Source organism: Boleophthalmus pectinirostris, unplaced genomic scaffold (assembly GCF_026225935.1).
Source record: "Boleophthalmus pectinirostris isolate CB_2022bp ecotype Guang Dong unplaced genomic scaffold, ASM2622593v1 HiC_scaffold_1, whole genome shotgun sequence".
Taxonomy (NCBI): domain Eukaryota; kingdom Metazoa; phylum Chordata; class Actinopteri; order Gobiiformes; family Gobiidae; genus Boleophthalmus; species Boleophthalmus pectinirostris.
Window position 1 is genome coordinate 35,363,992 of NW_026570970.1, and position 26,783 is coordinate 35,390,774.

General features: G+C 43.4%; 1 protein-coding gene across 1 annotated transcript in view; it reads left to right on the plus strand.

Annotated features, from left to right (window-relative positions):
- Nucleotides 1–26,783, plus strand: part of LOC110168344 (tensin-1-like) — a 349,684-nt gene that overhangs the window by 183,075 nt on the left and 139,826 nt on the right. Inside the window, exon 6 of the mRNA XM_055153272.1 lies at nucleotides 20,086–20,135. Coding sequence (XP_055009247.1) covers nucleotides 20,086–20,135 — 50 coding nt within the window. The remainder of the gene's footprint in view (nucleotides 1–20,085; nucleotides 20,136–26,783) is intronic.

The window sequence follows — 26,783 nt, forward strand, 5'->3', positions numbered from 1 at the left end:
AACTGTGACAAGTACTACAACTACTACAACCACAGCTACTACTGCTGTTACTACTACTATTTCTCCTGCTCCTTGTACTACGTCTTCTTCTTTTACTATTACTACTACTACTACTACTACAAATTGAAATCGGCACCAAGACTATTTTTTCATTAGTGTTATTTGAAATAAACTTCAAATTAAATATTGGAAATAGAGGTCAAAATCTTTTTTTTTTTTTTTACAGCTCTTTTCTTATTTTACTGTTTTTTGTTCTTAACTGAAATAAAAAAAAAAAAAACGAACGATACACAGACCTAAAATGTGGAGAACGTTTCAGAGTTGTTGTTTTTTTTTTCTTTTTAGTTTTCTATTTCTGTGGAATAGCACAGGAGTCATGCCACTTCCAGAAAGTTGCATACTGTACCTTTAAAATTCTACGAAAGTCAGAATTTGTAGTTGAGAAAAGCTTCGTCATTGTCCAAGAATCAAATGAAATAAATCGGGAATGCACTTTTAAACATCTGGTACAAACTTAGAACAAGGAGTAGTACGAGAATAATAATGTCTCGGTAAGTTCTTGGTAAGTTCTTGGTAAGTTCTTTTTTTATTTTACGTGCGAGGTGAAGTGTTTTGGAGTTTCAAAAGTCGCAAAAAGTCTGAAAGAATCTCCAGCCCCGAGAGCGGAGACGAGGTTTGGAAAAAAGGGGGAGGGGCTAGAAGAAGAGAGGGAGAGAAAGAGAGAGGGGAGCGTGATGTAAACTCACTCAGATCTGCTCTCACAACCGAAGAGCCAGGGAGAGGTCTGTCCGGGAGTCTAGACCCAGATCTGGACCGAGATCTGGACCAAGATCTGGACCGAGATCTGGACCAAGATCAAGATCGGTGTCCGGACCAGAGACCCGATCAGAACCAAACCAGAAACCAAACCAGACTCTAAACCGGAGACCACACCTGGACCCTCGCGGACTCTTTTGGATGTTTTCACTCCGTTTAAAGCCTCACTGTGGATTATTTTTGAGAAGACAGGGAGGGATCTGATGTAGTCTAGACCGAAGACTAAGCCGGAGTCTCGACCCGAGTCCAAAGCGGAACCGTCATGGAGCGAGGGAGTTCTTTGAGGAGAAGTCTGAGCTCTTTGCGTGGGGCTTGGAGATGGAGCACTGGGTACCTCTTTCGGAAGGTAGGACTTTAGACCGGACCAGGACGAGACCGGAGACCAGACCTGGACAAGACCAGGGACGAGACCAGGACAAGACCAGAAACAAGACTAAAGACAAGACTAGAGACCAGAAACAAGACCAGAAACCAGACTAGAGACTGGACCAGAGACCAGAAACAAGACCAGAGACAGGATGAGACCAGACTAGAGACCAGACCAGAGACCAAGATCAGAGACAGGAGACCAGACCTGGACAAGACCGAAGACCAGACCTGGACAAGACTTGAGACATGACTAGAGGCAAGACTAGAGGCCAGAGACAAGAAACAAGACTAGAGACCAGAAACAAGACCAGAAGCCAGATAGAGACTAGACCTGGACAAGACTAGACCTGGACAAGACCAGAAACAAGACCAAAGACCAGACCAGAGACAAGACCAGAGACAAGACCAAAACTCAGACTAGAGACCAAACCAGAGACCAGAAACAAGACTAGAGACCAGACCTGGACAAGACCAGAAACAAGACAAGACCAGAATCAGAAACAAGACCATAGACCTGACCTGGACAAGACCAGAAATAAGACCAGAGACCAGACTAGAGACCAGAAACAAGATCAGAAACAAGACCAGAGACCAAAGACAAGACTAGAAATAAGACAAGACCAGAGACCAGAACCAGAAACAAGACCAGAGACCAGAAACAAGACCAGAAACAAGACCAGAGACCAAAGACAAGACCAGAAGCAAGACCAGAGATAAAATCAGAGTCTAGAGCCTGGACCAAAGACCAAAGACCAAAGACCAAAGACTAAAGACCAGAGACCAGAGACTTGAGACCAGAAACAAGACCAGAGACCAGAAACAAGACCAGAGACCAGATTTGGACAAGACCAGAGACAAGACCAGAGACCAGACTAGAGACCAGAAGACAAGACTAGAAACAAGACCAGAAACAAGACCAGAGATAAAATCAGAAACTAGAGCCTGGACCAAAGACCAAAGACCAGAGACCAGAGACTTGAGTCCAGAGACTTGAGTCCAGGCGTGGACTCTGTCAGCGCGCTGTTGGTTGTCGTGTGTGTGTTTAAAGCTTCAGTGTGGATTATTTGGTGGTGTGGAGCACATGTGGGGCTCTCCCCGCCCCCACGCTCCCAGCTCTTGTTTCTCTCATGTTTAATTTGTCCGAGCTGCTTGTAAAGGCAACGTCCCCACATGTTTCTCATCTCAACCCCTCCTCCTCCTCCTCCTCCTCCTCCTCCTCCCATCCTCCTCCTCCTCCTCTCCTCCTCCTCCTCCCATCCTCCTCCTCCTCCTCCTCCTCCTCCTCCATCCTCCTCCTCCCATCCTCCTCTCTCTCCTGCTCCTCCTCCATCTCTCTCTTCCTCCCCCCTCTCTCTCTCTCTCTCTCTCTCTCTCTCTCTATCCCTCTTTCATTCTCACACACTCGTCTTCCCCGTCTCTCTCTCTGTCTCTCTGTATCTCTCTCTTTACTCACTTACTTACTTTCCCTCCCTCTTTCTCTCTCTGTTTTTTTCTGTCTTCCATCTCTCTTTTATACCTCTTTATCATCCCCCCGCTTTCTCTTCCCCCTGTCATCCACTCTTTCCCTCCCTTTCTTTCTCTCTCTCTCTCTCTCTTTTACTCTTTCCCATCTCTTTTACACCTCTGTCTCTCTCTATCACCCCTCTTTCTTTCTCTCTACTACCCTCTGTTTCTTTCTTCTTTTCTTTAATTCTCACACACTCGTCTTCTTTTTCATCTATTCATCCATCCATCCCTCTCTACCTCCCTCTGTTCCTCTCCCTGTCTTTCTCCCCCCACTCTTTCCTTTCTCTCTCTCTCTCTCTCTCTCTCTCTCTCTCTCTACCATCACCCTTTCTTTCTCCCTCTCTTTCATTCTCACACACTCGTCTCTCCTCCTTGTCTTTCTCTCCCTCTCCCCTCTTCCTTCCTCTCATTCTCTTTCTCTCTTTTATACTTCTATCATCTTCCTTTCTTTTCTCTCTACTACGACCCTCTCTCTCTCCCTCTCCTCTTTTTAATTCCCACACACTCGTCTTCTTCATCCCTCCATCTCTACCTCCCTCTGCTCTTCTCCCCCCTCTGTCTTCCTCTCTCTCTTTTATTCTTTCCCATCTCTTTTACACCTCTCACTCTCTCTCTGTTTTTTCTCTCTCACTCCTTTTTCTTTCTTCCTCTCTTTAATTAATCTCTTTCATTCTCACACACTCGTCTCTCCCCCTTGTCTTTCTCTCTCCCTCTCCCCTCTTCCTCCCTCTCTCATTCTCTCTCTCTTTAGTCACTCACTCTCTCCCTCCCTCTTTCTCCTTCCCTCTTTTCTGTCTTCTATCTTTCTTTTATTTCTCTCTACTCTTTCTTTCTCTCTCCCTCCCCTCTGTTTAATTCCCACACACTCGTCTTCTTCATCCCTCCTTCTCTACCTCCCTCTGCTCTTCTACCCCTCTTTCTTTCCCCCTTGTCACTCACTCTTTCATTCCCTTTCTCTCTCTCTCTTTTACTCCCTCGTTTTTTCCCCTCGTCTTTCCTTCATCTTTCTTTCTCTCTGCTACCCCCTCTCTCCATCCCTCTCTTTAATTCTCACGCACTCATCTTCTTTTTTCGTCTATTAGTCCATCCATCCTTCTCTACCTCCCTCTGTTCTTCTCCCTTCCTTTCTCCCTCTCTCTCTCTCTCTCTCTCTCTCTCTCTCGTCACTCACTCTTTCCCTCCCTCTTTCTCTCTCTCTCCCTCTTTTCTGTCTTCTATCTTTCTTTTATTCCTCTCTGTCATCTTCCTTTCTCTCTATCCTTTCCTCTCTTTAATTCTCACACACTCGTCTTCTTCATCCCTCCTTCTCTACCTCCTTCTGCGCATCTCCCCCTCTTTCTCTCCTCCTTGTCACTCACTCTTTCCCTCTTTCTCCCTCGTTCTCGTTTACTCTTTCCCATCTCTTTTACACCTCTCTCTCTCTCTCTCTCACCCATCTTTCTTTCTTCCTCTCTTTAATTCTCACGCACTCGTCTTCCCCATCTCTCCTTCTCTGTCTCTCTCTCTATTTCTCTTTTTAGTCACTCACTCTTTCCCTCCCTCATCTTTCTTTCTCTATCCCTCTCTTTAATTCTCACGCACTCGTCTTCTTTTTCGTCTATTAGTCCATCCATCCTTCTCTACCTCCCTCTGTTCTTCTCCCTTTCTTTCTCCCCTCGCTCTTTCCCTCCCTTTCTCTCTCTCTCTCTCTGTCACCCCTCTTTCTTTCTTTCTTTCTCTCTTTAATTCTCACACACTCATCTCCCCCCCTTGTCTTTCTCTCTACCTCTCCCCTCTTCCTCCCTCTCTCATTCTCTCTCTCTTTAGTCACTCACTCTCTCCCTCCCTCTTTCTCTCTCCCAATTTTCTGTCTCTCATCTTTCTCTCTCTCTGCCCCCCGCTTTCTTTCTCTCCCTCTCTATTCCCCTTGTCTTTCTCTCCCTCTTTGATCAGTCACTCTTTCTCTCTCTTTCTCTTGTTTATACTTCTCTATCATCCCTCTCTTCTCCTCTCTCCCTCTCTTTCATTCTCACACACTTGTCTCTCCTCTTTTCTTTCTCTCTCCCCCTCCCCTCTTCCTCCCCTTCTCATTCTCTCCCTCTCTCTTTTACACTTCTCTATCATCTTTCTTTCTCTCTGCTACCCTCTCTCTCTCTCCCTTCCCTCTCTTTCATTCTCACGCGCTCGTCTTCTCCATCTCTCCATCTGTCATTCTCTCTCTCTCTTCTATCACCCACTCTTTCCCTCCCTTTCCTCTCTCTCTTTTACTCCATCTCTCTTTCTCTCTACCATCCCTCTTTCTTTCTCTCCCTCTCTCTCTCCCCTTGTCTTTCTCTCTCTCTTTGATCACTCGTTCTTTCTCACCCTCACTCTTTCTCTCTTTTTTACTTCTCTCTCTCTATCATCCCTTTTTCTCTCTATCTCTTCCCCCCCCCTTCTCCTTCTCTCCTTCACTTCCTCCCTCTGCTCCCTCCTTTCTCCCCCCTTGTCTCTCTCCTGTCTCATCTCTCTCTGTCCTCAATCTTCTCTCTCCTTCTCTTCGTCTCTGTCTCTCTCCTGTCCTCATCCCTCTCTCCTTCTCTTCTTCTCTTCGTCTCTCTCCTGTCCTCATCCCTCTCTCCTTCTCTTTCTCTCTGTCTCTCTCCTGTCCTCATCCCTCTCTCCTTCTCTTCGTCTGCGTCTCTCTCCTGTCCTCATCCCTCTCTCCTTCTCTTCTCTTCGTCTCTCTCCTGTCCTCATCCCTCTCTCCTTCTCTTCGTCTGTGTCTCTCCGTCTCTCTCCTGTCCTGTCCTCATCCCTCTCTCCTTCTCTTCGTCTCTCTCCTGTCCTCATCCCTCTCTCCTTCTCTTCGTCTCTCTCCTGTCCTCATCCCTCTCTCCTTCTCTTCGTCTCCGTCTCTCTCCTGTCCTCATCCCTCTCTCCTTCTCTTCGTCTCTCTCCTGTCCTCATCCCTCTCTCCTTCTCTTCGTCTCTGTCTCTCTTTCGCGGCGGCGCTGGTCTTTTTGTCTAAATTAGGAAGTGCTTTGTGGGACTTGGAGTCTTTCGAGTCTCAGATGATTCAAACGTTTGTATTTTTCTTCTCGTCTGATCAGATCTCGACTCTTCACATTTCTGCTCTTTCACTTCTGTCACGACCAACGTGGAAAAACAAAAAACACAAACTTTTATAGACTTTGTTATTGTGGACGCGTCTTCAAAACTAAACCAGGACTAAACCAGGACTAAACCAGGACTAAACCAGGTCTAAACCAGGACTAAACCAGGTCTAAACCAGGTCTAAACCAGGACTAAACCAGGACTAAACCAGGACTAAACCAGGACTAAACCAGGACTAAACCAGGTCTAAACCAGGTTCTAAACCAGGACTAAACCAGGACTAAACCAGGACTAAACCAGGTCTTAAACCAGGTCTAAACCAGGACTAAACCAGGTCTAAAACCAGGACTAAAACCAGGAGGTCTAAACCAGGACTAAACCAGGACTGAACCAGGACTAAACCAGGTCTAAACCAGGACAAAACCAGGACTAAACCAGGACTGAACCAGGTCTAAACCAGGACTAAACAAGGTCTAAACCAGTTCTAAACCAGGACTAAACAAGGTCTAAACCAGGACTAAACCAGGTCTAAACCAGCACTAAACCAGGACTAAACCAGGACAAAACCAGGACTAAACCAGCACTAAACCAGGTCTTAACCAGGACTAAACCAGGTCTTAACCAGGACAAAACCAGGACTAAACCAGGACTGAACCAGGTCTAAACCAGGACTAAAGAAGGTCTAAACCAGGTCTAAACCAGGACTAAACCAGGTTTAAACCAGCACTAAACCAGGACTAAAGCAGCTCTAAACCAGGACTAAACCAGGACTAAATCAGGACTAAATCAGGACTAAACCTGGACTAAACCAAGACAAAACCAGGACTAAATCAAAACTAAACCTGGATTAAACCAGGATTAAACCAGGATTAAACCAGGACTAAACCAGAACTAAACCAGGACTAAAACCAGATCTAAACCAGGTCTAAACCAGGACTAAACCAGGTACTAAACTAGGACTGATTGAACAAACCAATATACCAGATACAAGGACTAAAATGACTAAACCAGGATAAACCAGAACTAAACCAGGACTAGACCGGGACCAGACCAGAGTCAAAGTGGATAATCCAGTTAGCTCCTCCGCGTACAAGAACAGGACTATAATTGGACTAAATGAGGACTAAACCAGGACTATAGACCAGACCAGATACAAGACCACTCATGTTGTGATGCGCTTCTTCCTCTTGAAAAAGTGCACCAGATCCCAGACCCAAACCTGGACTAAACAAGAGACTGAACCAGGACTAGACCAGGACTAAGAGGACTAAAACTGAACTAGGACAAAACCAAGACCTAAAGTGGGCCTAAACCAGGTCTGAACTAGATCTAAACAAAGACAACACGAGAACTACACCAGAACTAAATCATGTCTAAACCAGGACTCAACCAGGACTAAAGTAGAACTAAACCAGGATTAAAGATGGCCTAAAACAGGACTACACCACAATAAAAGTAGGACTAAGACAGGTCTAAAGCAGGTCTAAAACAGGACTAAATCCAGGACCACACTAGAACTACACCAGAACTAAATCATGTCTAAACCCAGACTAAATCAGGACTAAACCAGGACTAAACTAAACCAGGACTAAATCAGGACTAAACCAGGACTAAACCAGGACTAAACCAGGACCAGGTCTAAATCAGGTCTAAACCAGGTCTAAACCCCAGGTCTAAACCAGGTCTAAATCAGGTCTAAACCCGGTCTAAACCAGGTCTAAACCAGGTCTAAAACCAGGTCTAAATCAGGTCTAAACCCAGGTCTAAACCAGGTCTAAACCAGGTCTAAACCAGGTCTAAACCAGGACTAAATCAGGTCTAAACCAGGTCTAAACCAGGTCTAAACCAGGTCTAAACCAGGTCTAAATCAGGTCTAAACCCAGGTCTAAACCAGGTCTAAACCAGGTCTAAACCAGGTCTAAACCCTAAAAGGTCTAAACCAGGTCTAAAACCAGGTCTAAACCAGGTCTAAAACCAGGTCTAAAGGTCAGGTCTAAACGGTCCAGGTCTAAACCAGGTCTAAAGGTCTAAACCCGGTCTAGTCTAAACCCGGTCTAAATGTCTAAACCCGGTCTAAAGCAGGTCTAAACCCAGGTCTAAACCCGGTCTAAAGCAGGTCTAAACCTGGTCTAAACCCGGTCTAAAGCAGGTCTAAACCTGGTCTAAAGCAGGTCTAAACCTGGTCTAAAGCCCGGTCTAAACCCGGTCTAAAGCGGGTCTAAAAAAAGGTCTAAAGCGGTCTAAAAGTCTAAACCCGGTCTAAAGCGGGTCTAAAGCGGTCTAAAACCGGTCTAAAAGGTCTAAAGCGGGTCTAAAGCGGGTCTAAAGTCTAAAGCGGGTCTAAAGCAGGTCTAAAGCGGGTCTAAAGCGGGTCTAAAGCGGGTCTAAAGCGGGTCTAAAGCGGGTCTAAAGCGGGTCTAAAGCGGGTCTAAAGCGGGTCTAAAGCGGGCTGACAGAGTGCTTGTGTTCCCTCATGTCTAAATTAGGAAGTATCTGCTCAGATGTTTGGTTTGGAGAGTTTGGCTCTGGACTCTGGAGGAGAATCACTTGGTTTCTTATCTGGACACTTTTATGAGCTCTGATGTTGCTCTTTTCTTTGGCGTCGTCCTCACATTTCGCTCTGATCACGTCCAGGGAATTTTCTCATCCAAACACGAGCTCAGCTGGTCGAGCCCAGTCCCTGTGTCCAGAGGTTCAACAGTTTGGTTCACGTGATGAGAAATATAAATGAAATAGGGGACAGCTTAAAGGTAAACCAGGTAACCAAAAACCAGGACTAAACCAGGACTAAACCAGGACTAAACCAGGACTAAACCAGGACTAAACCAGGACTAAACCAGGACTAAAACAGGACTAAACAGGACTAAACCAGGACTAAAACAGGACTAAAACAGGACTAAACCAGGACTAAACCAGGACTAAACCAGGACTAAAACAGGACTAAAACCAGGACTAAAACCAGGACTAAACCAGGACTAAACCAGGACTAAACCAGGACTAAAACAGGACTAAACCAGGACTAAACCAGGACAACTAAACAGGACTAAACCAGGACTAAAACAGGACTAAACCAGGACTAAACAGGACTAAACAGGACTAAACCAGGACTAAACCAGGACTAAACCAGGACTAAAACAGGACTAAACCAGGACTAAACCAGGACTAAACCAGGACTAAAACAGGACTAAACCAGGACTAAACCAGGACTAAAACAGGACTAAACCAGGACTAAACCAGGACTAAAACAGGACTAAACCAGGACTAAACCAGGACTAAACCAGGACTAAACAGGACTAAAACAGGACTAAACCAGGACTAAACCAGGACTAAAACAGGACTAAAACAGGACTAAACCAGGACTAAAACAGGACTAAACCAGGACTAAACCAGGACTAAACCAGGACTAAAACAGGACTAAACCAGGACTAAAACAGGACTAAACCAGGACTAAAACAGGACTAAACCAGGACTAAACCAGGACTAAACAGGACTAAACCAGGACTAAACCAGGACTAAACCAGGACTAAACCAGGACTTAAAAAGGACTAAACAGGACTAAAACCAGGACTAAACAGGACTAAACCAGACTAAAACAGGACTAAACCAGGACTAAAACAGGACTAAACAGGACTAAACCAGGACTAAACCAGGACTAAACACAGGACTAAACCAGGACTAAACCAAGACTAAACCAGGACTACTAACCAGGACTAAACCAGGACTAAAACAGGACTAAACCAGGACTAAACCAGAACTAAACCAGGACTAAACCAGGACTAACCAGGACTAAACCAGGACTAAACCAGGATAAACCAGGACTGAACCAGGTCTGAACCAGGACTGAACCAGGACTGAACCCTGACTAAATTAGAACTAAACCGAGACTGGAGCATGACTAAATAAGGATGAAATTAGAACTAAACCAGGACTGAATCCAGACAGGACTAAATCAACACTGAACCACGTCTAAAACCATGACTCAAGCAGGACTAATCCAGGACTAAACCCAGACTAAACAAGGACTAGACCAGGACTAAACAGAGACTAAACCAGGACTAAAGCAGGACTTCCTCTTGACACATTAAAAGTAAAAGTGGTTTGATGTTTGCTCGTGTCAGTGTGTGATGTTTGGTGCGTCTCACCACATGTCCACAGTCTGTAACACTCATCAGAGTTAAAAGGCCTGTACCTGATCTGTTCTGTCTGGATTTATTTATCACAGCTTTTGTTGACAGAGGATCAGGAAGTGCGCATTAGCATGTTTGTTCAGTCCTGAGTTAAACCTGGATTGGTCAAGTTTAGTCTTTTCGTCCAAGTTTATTCATTGTTTACTCCTGGTCTGGGTTAGACCTCTTTTAGTCCTGGTGTAGTCCTGGTTTAGTTCAGGGTTAGTTCAAGGTTTAGACCTGATTTAGACCTGGTTTAGTCCTGGTTTAGACCTGGTTTAGTCCTGATTTTGTCCTGGTTTAGTCCTGGTTTAGTCCTGATTTAGTCCTGGTTTAAGTCCTGGTTTAGTTCTGATTTAGTCCTGGTTTAGACCTGGTTTAGACCTGGTTTAGTCCTGATTTAGTCCTGGTTAAGTCCTGGTTTAGTTCTGATTTAGTCCTGTTTTAGACCTGGTTTAGACCTGGTTTAGTCCTGTTTAGTCCTGGTTTAGTCCTGGTTTAGACCTGGTTTAGTCCTGGATTAATCCTGGTATAGTCCTGGTTTAGACCTGGTTTAGACCTGGTTCAGTCCTGGTTCAGTCCTGGTTTAGTCCTGATTTAGTCCTGGTTTAGACCTGGTTTAGACCTGGTTTAGTCCTGGATTAATCCTGGTTTAGTCCTGGTTAAATCCTGGGTTAGACCTGGTTTAGTCCTGATTTAGTCCTGGATTAATCCTGGTATAGTCCTGGTTTTTAGACCTGGTTTAGACCTGGTTTAGACCTGGTTTAGTCCTAGTCCTGGTTTAGTTTAGTCCTGGTTTAATTAGTCCTGGTTTATGGTTTAGTCCTGGTTTAGTTCTGGGTTAGTCCTGGATTAGTCCTGGTTTAGTTCTGGTTTAGTCCTGGGTTAGACCATTGCCAGTTAAAGGACTTCTACTCAATTCCCCATGTATCTGAGCCCCAGTACAGATATATGGTAGTGAAGTGCACTGTTAGCATGCTAGTAACACTCTTAAATCTTACGAGAGTCCATTTTGTGAAACACAGGACCTTTAATATCATCTAATTGTGTTTTTAAAACAGTAAAAATCAACTGCAGCGTCTTTAAATCAGAGTTTGGAGTGTGAGGCCCCGTCCGGACAGGGGCCCCCGCTCGGACAGGGGCCCCGCTCGGACAGGGGCCCGCTCGGACAGGGGCTCGACAGGGCCCCGCTCGGACAGGGCCCCGCTCGGACAGGGGCCCCCGCTCGGACAGGGGCCCCCGCTCGGACAGAGGCTGGAGCCGCTCTTAGTCCAAGTATTTGTAAATAGTTTATTAGCTCATTAGAAGGTCTCAGAGGAGGTGGAGGACTTCCTGGAGCTAAATACCGTTCTCTCTATTTTGAAGGTCCTGAGAGACTCCAGCTAATCACGGAGATAAAATAAATGTTCAAATACAACCACAATATCACGCTCCAGATTCTTTTGGTATAAACGCTCAGTAGATAAACAGATTAAAAGGTTAAAGGTGCATTATGTAACTTTTCTGGTGGAAAACACAGAATATGGAACACAGAATTCTGTCCACTTATTTTATTTTTTAAGTTGTTTTACTTCAGGGTTAGTCCTGGTTTAGTCCTGGTTTAGTCCTGGGTTAGTTAGTCCTGGTTTAGTCCTGGTTTAAGTCCTGGTTTAGTCCCTGGTTTAGACCTGGTTTAGTCCCCTGTTTAGTCTGTTTAGTTCTGGTTTAGTTTAGTCCTGCTTTAGTCCTGGTTTAGTCCTGGTTTACTTCAGGTAAATACAAATACAAAATCACGCTCCAGATTCTTTTGGTATAAAGGACCAGTAGATAAACAAATTAAAAGGTTAAAGGTGCATTATGTAACTTTTCTGGTGGAAAACACAGAAATCTGTGAACTTATTTCATTTTTTAAGTCGTTTGAGATGAATTTTGGGACGTAAAATGTCATAATGATGTGGCTGTCAGACAGTAATGCTTTAACTCTAACTCTTCTGGTACAGAGTCGGCACTGTTCTGAGATCTAAAGAACAACATACATTAGGTTATGTTTACACTGAAAAGAATCACCGTATCACCGTACTGGAAACGATCTGCGTCCAGACACGTCATTTCTGTGTTCACAAGTCTTCCCTATCCACACAGCTTTGAGCATATTTGTTTACATTTTACAGAAACAAAACTTAAAACCACATGACTCATTTGCATAAACTAAGCGCTCAAAAAAACAGCTGATGTGGTTCAGCTTCTGTCGGACTAAAGGACTCGACTCAGTGGAATATGAGTGTTCTCTCTGTGACAGAGGGGTGTTGCTGCTGATGGTGAGTCTGTTCTGTGTTTCTGTCACGTTGGACATGGTTCATGAGAAACTTTTCAGAGATTATACGTCTGCAGGTCATACGCATTAGACAGTGCGTAAAAAAAGTCTTTTCGTGGACAGTTAGTAGTTCTAGCTCCGCTGTTTCCCAGTTGTCTGTGGCTTGTTTTCCGCAATAGCGTCACATGACCGATGTCACAAACCCAACGAATCAGGAAAGAGCAAGTCACAGTGACGTGGTCCAATAAGGATGAAAACTAGAGCTCCTACGTCAGAGTATCAGTGTTTTCAGGCGTCCACATGGTGCCGGATCAGATCTGTACTCGGATGAATTTGTGGGAACTGGTGGCACATAATCGTTCCGTCTCTGGAGCCTGTTTTCAGTCGGGTTAGTGTGAACGAACACTGCATCCACAACGAAAACGACTCGAATATGTACTAGTGTGGACGGGCCTTAGTTACATTAGTTACCAAAGGTGCACTACAGCAAAAAGTGGAGTGTTAAAATGGACTCTCACAGAATCTATTTGAACATTTTCTCAGGGTTTATATGAGTCCAATCTGTTCTAGAGTTAATTTAACATTTTTGGAAATGTTCATTAAGTAACACTGGACCAAAGTTCCTGTTTAATCCAGAAGTCAAGAGTTATGTTATATAACGTTTTGAGAGTAAACAGATAACACTTTGTAGGGTTATCCTGATTTAGCTAAACAACACTCAGAGGTGTTTTATTTTTACACTTCATTTGAGTTAATTTAAGATGAAATTATGGACAAAACTGGTTCAAACTGGTCTTCTCTGGCAGGAGTTTGAAGTGGTGGGTGGGAAGAGCCAAATTAACCCTAAGAGAAGTTGAATTAACACTAAGGGATGTTGAATTAACACTGGGAAAGTTGAATTAACACTAGAGGAAGTTGAATTAAATTAAACCATATCAACTCTCGCAAATCACCCCAACTCCAACCCCCATTTAACTTTCATATAGTTCAATTAACACTTTTTGTGTGAAATTTTAACCCTCCAGTTTTTGCTATGTATGTAACTTTTCTGGTGGGTTTGTCAAATGCTTTCTGTCTGGAATGTTCCGCAGTATGACATTAAACAGATCTACCTTACGTTTATTCAATTACAGGTGGTTTTACAGCTCAAAAATACCTATAAGACTGTGAACGACGTCGCCTCTCCACAGATCTGACCTGTGACTTGGTCTGATTTGGTCTCCATGGAGATAGAAAGGTTTAATGCCATACTGTGGAACATTCCAGACAAAGAAATAACATCTCCACCAGAAAAGTTACACGATGCGTCTTTCAAAAGCGTCTCAGTTTTGTATATTTTACTTTGAAACTTGTTGCATTTTACAGTGACATTAGATTCTCTGAGTATGCGCCCTTCACTTAAGTCTAAGTCACTCCCCCTTCAGAGCCCCATTACAACACACTCACGAAACTACAGCCCCAGGTTTGTGGAGTTGTTGCGTACCGTTTGTATCATGTTTTTGTATATTTTTGGAGAGTTGTCGTGCGGGGGGAGATGCCTGACGTGGATTTGTGGTTCTGGATTAGTCAGGACGGGTCTCGGTGGGGCCTGATCGTTGGCAGATGTGTCTAAATGTGTCTGCGCCGTGTTTTGGCGACCCGCGGTTCACTGGGAGTGCTCGTGACCTTTGACCTTTAGGCCGGGGTGTAGGAGACTCGAGCTAAACGCACTCCATCATGTTAACTGCGCTTCCCGTTTGGATCACGTGACCGCCCCGGGCCACGCAGCTGCTCGTCGTCCCCGTGTCCCTGCGGTGTGTCAGATGCCCTCCCGTCCTTCCTGATGATCAGACAGTGGCCACGTTTACATGATGTTTATTTTTATTATTATTATTCTGAATTAATTGTTCTGAATTAAAATATTCTACTTCAAGTTTACATGGAAATAATAATTCTGAATTGAGGTTTACATGGAAAACTGGTTTACTTCAGGGTTCGTCCTGGGCTAGTCTTGGTTTAGTCCTGATTTAGTCCTGGTTTCATCCCAGTTTTGTCCTGGTTTAGTCTTGGTTTATTTGAGGCTTAGTCCTTGTTTTGTCCTGGTGAAGTCGTGGTTTAGTCCTGGTCTAATCCTGGTTTATTCTTGGATTTGTCCTGGTGAAGTCTTGGTTTAGCCCTGGTTTGTCCCGGTTTAGTCCTTGTTCAATCCTGGTTTAGTCCTTGTTTAGTCTTGGTTTAGTCTTGGTTTAGTCCTTGTTTCGTCCTGGTTTAGTCCTTGGTTTAGTCTGGTTTAGTCTTGGTTTAGTCTTGGTTTAGTCCTTGTTTCGTCCTGGTTTAGTCTAGTCTGGTTTAGTCCTTGGTTTAGTCCTGGTTTAGTCCTGGTTTAGTCCTGGTGAAGTCGTGGTTTAGTCTTGATTTAGTTCTAGTTTAATCCTTGTTTAGTCCTTGTTTAGTTTTGGTTTAATCCTGGTTTCATCCTGGTTCCATCCTGTTTTAGTCCAGGTTTAGTCTTGGTTTAGTCCTGTGGAAGTCGTGGTTTAGTCTTGGTTTAGTCCTTGTTTTGTCCTGGTTTAGTCCTGGTTCAGTCCTGTTTTAGTCCTGGTTTAGTCCTGGTTCAGTCCTGTTTTAGTCCTGGATTAGTCCTGGTTCAGTTAGTTTAACATAGGACCTTTAACACGATCTAGTTCTGTTTTTAGTTTCATTTTAAAACAGGTTTACATGGAAAACACGTCAAATCATCTTTATTTAATTCGTCTCAGTGTCTTGGGGTGGGGAAGGTTCTGATCGGACAGAGACACCAACGGATTTACATCGACCGGAAGAAAACACACACTTCAGCTGCTCCCGGCTTTTCTGTCAGCTCCGTTTGTCGTTACTCCACGGACACAAACACGATAAAAACTTTCTTCGCAGTCGTTCCGATGATAATTGCGAAGCAGCAGCTGGAGAATTGTCTCATCACGCTTTACGTCTGTGAGCTGAGGAGGAGAAGGGAGGAAGAAGACAAACTGAGTCAAAGGTTGCTCTACCTCAGCCCACTCGTTGGGTCGTCAGAAGGGCAAACCAACGAGCAAGAACAATAAACGTTTACATGATCAAGGAATAAATTAATTCGGCTTTAAAATCGGAATAAACCACCCACTTACTTCGGAATTAAGTTTACCGTATTTTTTGGACTATAAGTCGCTTTGGAGTATAAGTCGCTTTGGAGTATAAGTCGCACCATCCAAAAAATTTGTAATGGAGAAGAAAAAACATATCTAAGTTGCACCAGACTATAAGTTGCACTTTTTGGGGAAATTTATTTTATAAAATCAGAGAGAAGGAACTGACATTTCCAGTTGAAAGTCAAGTTGTAGTAATAAGAATAGAAGAGAACAACAGACTGTTAACGTCACATATGAACAGTTCTTCAGATAAACTATAACATAAACAACAGAACAGAACAAGTTTAACAAACTCTCCATCTCACTCCAAATCACTAAATCCATTCAATTCTTCATCCTCGGTGTCACTTCACTGAACAACTCCTCGACCTCCGGAGGTAAACAGAGCGTCACTTCCTCTTCTGTGTCGCTGTCGTCAGACTCAGCATCAGTTCCAGTTAGAATTATTCTGGTCTTTCTGAATCTCGACAGGATGGTTTCAGTGTCACTGAAGTCCAGACTTTGTCCATCCATCCAGTGACTTCAGGAAAGTTTCATGGTGCATCCTCCCAGTGTCACAAGTTTCTCTCTCACTCCAAACTTTCTTTCTGTTGCTCAATTAGCATTTTCAGCTGCAGATTTCACGACTTGCAGTTTGTAATCTGTAAAATCTGATTTTCTTTTTGGGTTCATTTGTGTTCAGTTTTCTCAGTCGTCTTTATAAGTTTGTTTAAATGTTAAATTGTTCAGTGGTGCAGAAGTAATGGTGCGATCGACTGACATGATACAGACAGAACAGAGGCTCTTTCTGCAGGAGACATGTGCAGTAGAGTGAAGTGACAGTGGTACAGGAGGAACAGGAGCAGCAGATACTCACACACAAGACTAGAACCTCTCACCACTTCACTGTCAACATTTTAATATCTGGGCCCGGTCAAGCAGAAGTAAACAACAAGGCCAAAAATTCAAGTTAATGCATCTGATATAAAAATGTATTGAACAGATACATATGTACTCTAGTTTATGAAACTGTTGACCTTTTTTCTGTACCATTTTTGGTTCTGAAGTTCCATATGTTTTAAACAGACCATGTATGAAACATGGAACAAAAATTATTTCCCAAATCATGTAAATAAATGGATGTATTTCATCATATCTTGTGTTATTCCATCTTGGAACTGTTGATGAAGGTACAGGATTTTTTTTTTTTTTTAAAATGTATTTAAAATGATAAAAATTTGCTTGGAAGGACTGACATATTTTATAGAAATAGTTTCCTTTCATTTTGAAGTAATATTAAAGTATTTGGAAGAAAAAAGCGACAAATGATGTAAAATCCTGCACCTTCTACTTGTTTGTACAATTTTCCCTCCGTTACTTTTCCCTCCGTTACCATGACCTTTCTTAATAAAAAATCTCATGAGTCAAAAAGTAAGAGGTTTTTCAACCTAATCTTGTACCATATGGTAGAAAACTATATGAAGCAAATATTCAAACCAGTTTGTTAAGGATATGGAAGTGAGAACCAAGAGTTATCACTGTTTGGATTTATTGACCAAAAAGTGCTGCATATTTCATTCCCTCTGTTACCGACATGAGTTTTTTAAATTTTTTGTCAACAACTTGAAAGAATATCACAGGTTTAACTTGACCCTGTTGGAGTGTAACTCTTTCCTACATTCTGATTCTTTACTTATTTCAATAGTTCCTCTAGTTTCTGAATAAGAGACATTTGAATGTCAAAAATCTGCCTGTTTCCCTCCGTTACTGCTTGACCGGACCCATGTACAATATATCTGTACTGGGGCAAGACACGTTTGCTCAAATCCATGGAAAAAACTCTGTCATTTTTATCATTTTGAATCAGCGCTGTTCTGAAAGTGCCTCCCAACCCCCCACAGAGTCCCGTGTATCTCCCCTCTCCCTCCTTTTTCCTCTGTGATTCATTCATACTTTTCTTCCCTGCGTCTTTCTTGTGTGCGTCTGAGATGTGACGTGTTTGTTTGTGTGTTGTCGTGGTCTGTCGTGGTCTGACCTCACTGTAAACTCTCTCTGAACCGGGCCTGATCTGCACCGGGCCGCAGGACGAGCCGTGTGTGTGTGCGTGTTCACTTCGCATCTGATCTTCAAGAGACACAACTGTGGCACGTTTGATTTGGTCACAGCGCGCTCCTTTGATTCATCCACGAAAAAAGAATCGACTCGTAGATTGGGATGAGATGTTCTCCCACTCACCAGAAGTTTTATGGTTTCATCCTAACAATAGCAAAGGATACTGCTGTTCTTGCTGAATGGATGAAAGAAAGAGTGTTTACATGGATATTCTGATATGATGTTTACATGCGTTCAGAGAAATAACAGATAACAGATAATCATACCCCTCATCATATTTAGACTGGTAACTATGGCAACAGACATGGCAAGGAGCTAAAAAAAAAGCAACTTTGTTCACTTCAGACCTGACCAAGCCCCGGGGTTTCAAAACGGTGCATGGTTTCAGATCCGCCTTTAGCCCGGCGAGGTTCTTCCGGTGGCTGCGGGCCGACCGAGCATGTGCAGTAGTGTCTTTTCTCCCACGGACACATGCGAATGCACTCGAACGCACACACGGAGCGCGGGCTCGTGTGTCGCGTAGGGTGACCAAACGTCCGTTTTTTCCCCGGACGTGTCTTGTTTTCATGTCAGATTTTTTAGTCCTGGTTTAGTCCTTGTTTAGTCCTGGTATTGTCCTGGTTTAGTCCTGTTTTAGTCCTGGTTTAGTCCTGGTTTAGTCCTTGTTTAGTCCTTGTTTAGTCCTGGTTTAGTCCTTGTTTAGTCCTGGTTTAATCTTGGTTTAGTCCTTGTTTAGTCCTGGTTTCTTCCTGATTTCATCCTGGTTCAGTCCTGTTTTAGTCCTGTTTTAGTCCTGGTTTAGTCCTGGTTTAATCTTGGTTTAGTCCTGGTTTTAGTCCTGTTTTAGTCCTGTTTTAGTCCTGGTTTAGTCCTGGTTTAGTCCTGGTTTAGTCCTGGTTTTAGTCCTGGTTTTAGTCCTGGTTTAGTCCTGGTTTTAGTCCTGTTTTAGTTAGTTTAACATAGGACCTTTAATATGATCAAACATTCCAAACGTGACCAAACGTTCGTTTTTCCCTGGACATATCCATTTTTCGCGTCCTGTCCTGGCCGCCCAGGTTTTTTTTAATAAAGTGATGAAAATGTCCAGGTTTTCATTTCCTTTCATTGGGTCATTCAATTGCGCGTCTCTCGTAGCTCTCTGTAACTCCGAAGGAGCGAGACACAAACAGTCAGTCAGCCTGCAACACGCCAAAGCACAAATGCTCATTTAACGATGACTTGTACAAGAAATTCTGCACTTTCTTTTACAGTCGGGACAAGTGGGAGACCATGTGCACAGTGTACAAAGCAGCACATATGTTTTCGGTGTCCAGTGGGGGTGTCAGGGACCTCAAAGTTCACCAGGACACCAAAAAACATTCAAAAGCTTTGCCAGGTGAGAGTAGTTCAATGCCGATGACGAGGCCCCACCTCTCACCCCCCGTATGGTGTCCTGGTTTTGACAAACACAAATATGGTCACCCTAGTATCACGTGATCGCTTTGACCAATCAGAGCGAGAGGAGCTAGAGCAGAGCAGAGCCAGAGCAAACGATTATAAAGTGTTTGTAAGACAACTGAAGGATTTTGAGCTTAGCAAATGTTTATGATGTAAAAATAGGTAAAAATCGCAACACAAATCCAACATTTTTGAAAGTTGTAGGTCCCTGTCGGCTGAGCATGAGCAGTTTGGGATTACATTGCGCTCTATGAGAAAAATCCTCTCTGAAGTTCCAGTGAGTGACCAATACGCCAACTGGAGGCAGCTACAACCTGAGTAAATGTAAAAGCTGCCCCCCTCTCACGGACAAAAAACACATCCAACTCATAATAACACTGAACTGGTTGCACTGTTGCATTTTTTTGTCATGATTCTCAGGTCTCTGTCTGTGTACGTTACTTGACACGCCCTCATCATGCTGCTATTAGAACCATCTCACACTGGGTCAATGTCTACACTTGGGTTTAAGGGGTATTTATTATTTACGGTTTGCACTTTTTGGGATGCTCCAAACTCAATTTCGTTGTTCTTCTGTGACAATGACTAGAAGCTGAAATAAACAATAAGTTCCTATTGCAAAAACACGGAAGAATCCTTCAGAATCCGACCTTTGTGCAAGCTGTGAATGCCCTGTCAGAACACGAGATCACTAATCGATCTCACATTCTCAGCTTCTGTCAAATTCATCATCAACAGAACAAAATACACAGTGTCATTTTTATCTGAGAGTAACCACACAACTGAAGCTGGTGTTAAACTGTGGCTGGGCTCTACATGATACTGTCCGTTAAACTACTGGTCTGCTCCTACCATATTTTTAGACTTTAGTTCGCACATGCTCAGTACAAAACCATTTTTGAGAAATACTGCGTCTACATACCACAGTATTCTGAATACTATCAGAATAATCCAGTGAGAGTATCCTGGTTTCTCATAACTCAGAGACGGTCTTATCCACTTCACTGAAACCTGTACTGTATCAGAGAGACTGCAGACAGAGACGGTTCAGCTCAAGGGTGGAGAGAAATAGTGAATCTGTTTTGAATGTCCACATGGACGACAAGACTCATGAGTATGACAAAAGTAATAACACAGTAACTGAATATTTGTGGATTCATTTGTCATGTGTCTGTGTGTTTTTCAGGGATCAACAAAATCCTCCAAGTCCATGGAGTCCAGACGCAGAACGTCCAGGTGAGTCACTCCTCAGCTTTGGTTCACATGTTCCACACATGTGCAGAAAGTACAACATACAAAAAGAATAATAGTTACTTTCAAGTATTATTATTAAAGGCTCAGTAAGTAAATTTAGTCCTGGTTCAGTCCAGGTTCTTTAGTCCTGGTTTAGGTTCTGGTTTAGTCCTGTTTAGTTTTAGTTCTGGTTTAGTCCTGGTTTAGTCCTGGTTTAGTTCTGGTTTAGCCCTGGTTTAGTCCTGGTTTAGTCCTGGTTTAGTCCTGGTTTAGTCCTGGTTTAGTTTTATGCCATACTGTTGCCAAATGAACATTTCCATGGAAACCAGCATGGGGAGTCAGGTTTGTGGAGATGCAAGCCCGCTCATCGTAAGGACACATGTTTTTCAGAGCAATAAAAAAACAAACATGTTTTTATTTTTGTCTATTTTTTGCCTAAAAAGTTACACACTGTGACTTTAAGTTGTTAAAAATACAGAATCGTGGAGCACTTGTGGTTGTTTAAGCCTTTTCCTGTTTTGTGAGACACTTGAACCTGGGCCAGGACATTGAAGCATGTTTAAGCATAATTACGATGGATTGCAAAAGTTTGTCCAAAATAGTTTGAACTTTAAATGAAACCTTAGATTTGACCCTCGTCAGCCCCCGTACAGCAGACGTGTTATCTGTCCGAGGGTTACAACGACTCAAGCCCTGCTTCATGTCCAGATCACACATTCACAAGTGTGTGTGTGCGTCTACGTGTGTGTACGTTTGCGTGTGTGTCCGTGTGTGTACGTTTGCGTGTGTGTGTGTGTATGCATCTGTATTTGTGTGTTGGTCTGTGTGTGTGCGTGCATATGCATCTGTGTGTGTGTGCATGTGTGTGTGCGTGCATATGCATCTGTGTGTGTGTGCATGTGTGTGTGCGTATGAGTCTGTGTGCATCTGCGTGTGTTTGTGTGTGCATCTGCGTCCGTGTGTGTCTGTGTGTGTGTCTGCGTGGGTGCATGTGTGTGTTCGTGCATATGCGTCTGCGTGTGTGCGCTTATGTGTCTGTGTGCGTGTGTGTGCATATGTGTCTGTGTGTGCGTGTGAGTATGAGTCTGTGTGTGTGCATCTGCGTGCATATGCATCTGTGTGTGTGTGCGTCTGTGTGTGTCTGTGTGTGTGTCTGTGTGTGCATGTGTGTGTTCGTGCATATGCGTCTGCGTGTGTGCATGCATGTGTCTGTGTGCGTGTGTGTGTATGAGTCTGTGTGCGTTTGTGTGTGTGTCTGTGTGTGTTTGTGTGTGCATTTGCGTGTGTTTGTGTGTGTGTCTGCGTGGGTGCATGTGTGTGTTCGTGCATGTGTCTGTGTCCGCGTGTGTGCGTCTCCATGTGTGTGTGCATCTGCGTGTGTTTGTGTGCATCTGCGTGTGTTTGTGTGTATGTGTGTGCGTCTGTGTGCGTGCGTCTGCGTGTGTGTGCATGCGTGTGTTTGTGCATATATGTCTGTGTGCGTGTGTGTGTGTCTGAGTGCGTATACATCTGTCTGCGTGTGTGTGCGTGTGTGTGTGTGTGTGTGTGTGTGTGTGTGTGTGTGCGTGTGTGTGTGCGTGTGTGTGTGTGTGTGTGTGTGTGTGTTCACTTCAACAGAGTGAAACCCTTACGAGAGGCGACTGGATTTCAAACAGGTTTAATATTCTTACGACCTGAGCCTGCTGATCTGGAGCTGGTCATGAAGTAGAGACGCATCAAGAATGTCAGACTTCTGGTCATTGTGCAGTTCACACTGGGAAGGATTTTCTGAAAAAGTGAGCATCAAACCTCCATGTTTGTTTTCTCAGTGGGATGTGTCTGTTGACAAAGTCGATCTTTTCAAGTCTTTTGAACCATATCACTTTTGTTTCTGGTTCTGATGTTGTCATATTTTACTCATGGGATTCAGACATCGTAATTGTGTGGTTGTTGGATATTTTAACAGCAGAAAACGACTCGAGAAATGTGTTTGCGAACTCCATAAAAACAAAAGTGAATCAGATGTGTGTGACTGTAAACCTCTGTTCAAACTGTTCAAACTGTTTCCCTTCCCAACGGAATTGAAAAATAGTGAAAGACAAAGGCGACGGGCAGGATTGTTACACAGGAATGACAAAAAAGGAAACCTAAATCATCCTGAGTTTGCAGGAAACATTTTGCATGTGGAGCGCCATCAAAGGAGGATCCCGTTTGCCCACTTTTTCAGAAAATCCTTCCCAGTATGCATTGCGCGATGACCGGAAGTCCGAGGTTCTTGATACGTGTATTAATCGTTACCTCATGTTTACTACACGAAGCACGACACACGATTAAGCCAAAACTCTAAACAAAACCAGTCGCACAAGTGAAAAATCATCTCAAAAAGGGCCAGAAATTGCATGATGTATGACCGGCTTAAAACAGAATAAAGAAATAACAAGTTGCTTTCCCATTTTATTGTTTTTCATTCTTAACTGAAATTTAAAAGAAGGAATGGTACATGGACCATCATGGCTATTTCAGTTTGGATATTTTATTCTCTCTGGCTTATTTGCCCTGGAATCAACCCAAAACATGCTCCAGGTCAGAACAGTTGATAGTCAAGGTCAGTTAAATACAATCAATTCAATCATTGTGTCCTTAGGCAAGACACTTCACCCACATTGCCTAGTGTGAAAGTGGTGTGTGTGAGTGATGGTGGTGGTCGGAGGGACTGATGGCACCGAGTGGCATGGCAGCCGTGCTTCTGTCAGTCTGCCCCAGGGCAGCTGTGGCTACAATAGTAGTTTACCATCACCAGGTAAAGAGTGAATGAATAATGCTGAATAATGCTCTGTAAAGCGACTTTGGGGACAAAAAATGTCTGTGAAAAGCACTATATAAATAAAGACTTTTACTTATTTGCCCTGGAAGTTGTGCAGCTTAGAGCGTCGCGTGTGAATTCAGTGTCAAGTGAACAAAGGAGAGTTTAACGCTGCTTCATGGAGTTCAATCAATCAATCAAACTTTATTTATAGAGCACTTTTCATACCAAAAAAAACACAACACAAAGCGCTGTAGCCCAGACAACATAAGATGATTAAGTGCATTTTTCTTTATTTCTAAACTGTACTGTGGCTGCTCTTTTTCTGTTGTTGTTTATTCGATCAGCTGATCACTCCGTCAGTATATTCAGGTTCATAAAGATTGGCTTTGTGGTAAAGGTAAAGTCTTTATTGTCGGTGTCGTAATCAGACATGTTGTCGCTAACATTCCGAGCAGTAAACAAAGTGAACCAGGAGCGGCTGTCACCTGGCGGCCGCGCAGCAGTGATACGAACGGAAAGAAAATAGTGCTAAGTGATTATGAGGTCTGACTTTTTAGGTGATGATGGTTTTGTGATGCAAATGTCTCACTCTTTTGAACACATTGTTTTGAGAAGAAAAACACTTTATTATACAGTCCCCAGTCAACTTGCCGGACTACTTTCGTCAGCACCGAAAACGGTCAGTATCTCGGTTCACCGGACGCTGTCGGGGGTAAGTCAGTGTTGATGCACGACACTGCTCACGGGGATGACATACAGATTTATGTCAAACATCCCGAACTATCCCTTTAATAAACATAATTAGTCTTCACTTTAGAAAAGCTCTCAAAAAGACTTAACTAACAGATAACAGCTGCCTGAATGATCATTGCATTGCATTACTTGTAAATCATTCTCTCATAACTTACTATTCATTAATAAATGCTCAAACGTGAACTTAAATATGCATTTGTAAACATGCAGATGGTTAGTTGATGAGTAATTAAGTAAGAAATACTTATGAGTAACTATTTACAGCACAGGTGAATTAAGTACAAGTTAAGTGCTATTTCAGGTAGTAATTAAGTTGTTACTAAGTGTGAATCATTATTAATTAAGTCTTTGTTCATGCTTTATTAAGGCTAAATTAGGTGTAGTTATTATAAAGTGTTACCAACTTGAAATTAAATATTGGAATTAGAGGTCGAAATCTGTTTTTTTGATTGACACTAAAACAGAAAAATGGAATGACAAACTGTTTTCCCATTTGATTGTTTTTCGTTCGAAGTTTGGGTTGAAGCCTCTTTCTTACTGTGAGTTTATGAGTGTGTGAGCTTTTGCTGGTGTCGGGGCAGCGTTTTTTCCTCACATGGGTCACCTGAGTATCTCCAGAGGAAGTGTCTCATCCGTCTGACTCTGCTCCGAACATCTGGAGTCACTTGAAAACAGCTGGGGCCGGTCTGCGGGAGGTGGCCATCTTGAGCCCATATTGGAGCGCGAATGTAGTTTCACAGTCTGTCTTGTCTGCGGCGCGGGGATCTACGGATATGTCGTTGAATTATTGTTGTCGAAAGTCTCCAAACTCAGATACTAGTTGATAATAAGTCAAGCGAGTCACGTTCAGCGACTCCAATTCATTTTGTATTAAGAAACGTCGCCCTTCTCTCTGTAATTTCTGTTGTGAGCCTTGTCAGTTTGGTCTAAAAATATTCATATTAACCCACTCTACATCTTATTTCACTGTTTTGTCCATAAATTAAGATATGAACAAGAACAATTAGATGCCCTCTTTCCTAATTTTTTTCACACAAAAAATCCAAATTGAGTTTTAAGCCCTGCCGTCTGAACGTAGCCTTAAATTCATGCAATTACAGCTGGTTTTATTACTCAAAAATACTTAGAAAAACAGGTATTCTGACTGTACGCTGCGTCGCCTCTCCACAGATCTGACCTCTAACTTTGTCTTTGGTCTCCATGAAGATAGCGAGCCGCACTGCGAAAAATTCTAGACAAAACAATAACATCTCCACGAAGAAAAAAAAAAAAAGGATTTGACGGATGCTCCACCAGAAAAGTTACACAATGGTTTAGTCCTGGTCTAAACCTGGTCTAGTCCTGGTTTAGTCCTGATTTTGTCCTGGTTTAGGTCTAGTCTTGTCCTGGTTCAACCCTAATTTAGTCCTGGTTCAGTCCTGGATTAGTCCTGGTTCACTCTGATTCGGTCCTCATTCAATCCTGGTTAAGGTTTAGTCCTGGTTCAGTTTGGTTCAATCCTGGTTTAGCCCTGGTTCAAGCCTTATTCAGTCCTGGTTAAGGTTTAATCCCAGTTAAATCCTGGTTCAGTTTGGTACAGGCCTGGTTTAGTCCTGGGCTAAGCCTGGTTTTGTCCTGATTTTGTCCTGGTTTAGTTCTAGTGTAGTCCTGGTTTAGTCCTGGTCCAACTGTGGTTTAGTCCTGTTCTAAGCCTGGTCTAGTCCTGGTTTAGCTGTGGTTCAAGCCTGGTTTAGGTCTGTTTTAATCCTGGTCTCACCCGGGTTTATCCCTGGTTTAGTCCTGTTCTAAGCCTGGTCTAGTCCTAGTTTAGCTGCGGTTCAAACCTGGTTTAGGGCTGTTTTAATCCTGGTTTAGTCCTGGTTTAGTACTGATTCAGTCCTGGTTAAAGTTTAATTTTGGTTTAGTCCTGGTTCAGTTTAGTACAGGCCTGGTTTAGTCCTCAATCAGTCCTGGTTAATGTTTAGTCCTGGTTTATCCCTGGTTTAGTCCTGATCTAATCCTGGATTAGTCCTGATTTAGTCCTGGTTTAGTTCTAGTGTCGTCCTGGTTTAGTGTTGGTTCAACCCTGGTTTAGTCCTGGTTTTGTTCTGGTTTAGTCCTGGTTTAGTTCTCATTTAGTCCTGGTTAAGGTTTAGTCCTGGTTTAGTCCTGGTTCCATTTGGTTCAATCCTGGTCTAGTCCTGATTTAGCCCCAATTTTTGTCCTGGTTTAGTCCTCATTCAGTCCTGGTTAAGGTTTAGTCCTGGTTCAGTTTGGTTCTGTCCAGGTTTAGCCCTGGTTTAGTCCTGCTCCAGCCGTGGTTTAGTACTGGTCTAAACCTGGCCGCGGTTCAAGCCTGATTTAGTGCTGGTTTAATCCTGGTCTAGCCCTGGTTCAGTCCTGGTTTAGGGTTGTTTTAATCCTGGTCTAGCCCTGGTTTAGTCCTTGTTTAGTCCTGATTCAGTCTTCAGTCCTGTTAAAAAGCATTTGACTGCATTTATCCACCAAAAAACTCACACAATCTGCCTTTTAAAAACAACACGCATCTCATTAAACCGACTGGAAACCCACGGAGCCAAACCCTGAGATGTTTTGGTGCGCTCCATGTGACTCCCGTTTCCTTATAAGCCTCTGATTTCACGCTGGGAATGAGAAGTATGTGTTTACGGCCAACACAAACTCCGGCGTGCTCTCGCTGCTCTAATCGAGCGTCCGGGGTTTACATAACTCTGGATACAAGCAGGACTCAGGCTTGTCTTATCCTAATATGGACTGGGCCTCACGCTGGGGTAAACACGCTCCGGGCTCCGCGGAGGTCTGACGAGCAGGTGGCTACGCGTGGGACGGGATAAGGACGGGGTTTCTTTTTTTTTTTTTTTTAATTGGGTGCCATTTTGAGGACTTTGCCGTTGATGTTGTTGGATTATAATGTCGCTATGATAACGGTGGTGGGTTTGAGTCACTTTGAAACGCATGAAAAGTGGAAAAGGAATGGATGGGTTAGTCCTGGTTTAGTCCTGGTTTGGTCCTGGGCCAACCCTGGTCTAGCCCGGGTTTAGTCCTGATTTTGTCTTGTTTTTGTCCTTGTTTAGCTCTGGTCTGATCTTGGTTTAGTCCTGGTTTAGTCCTGGTTT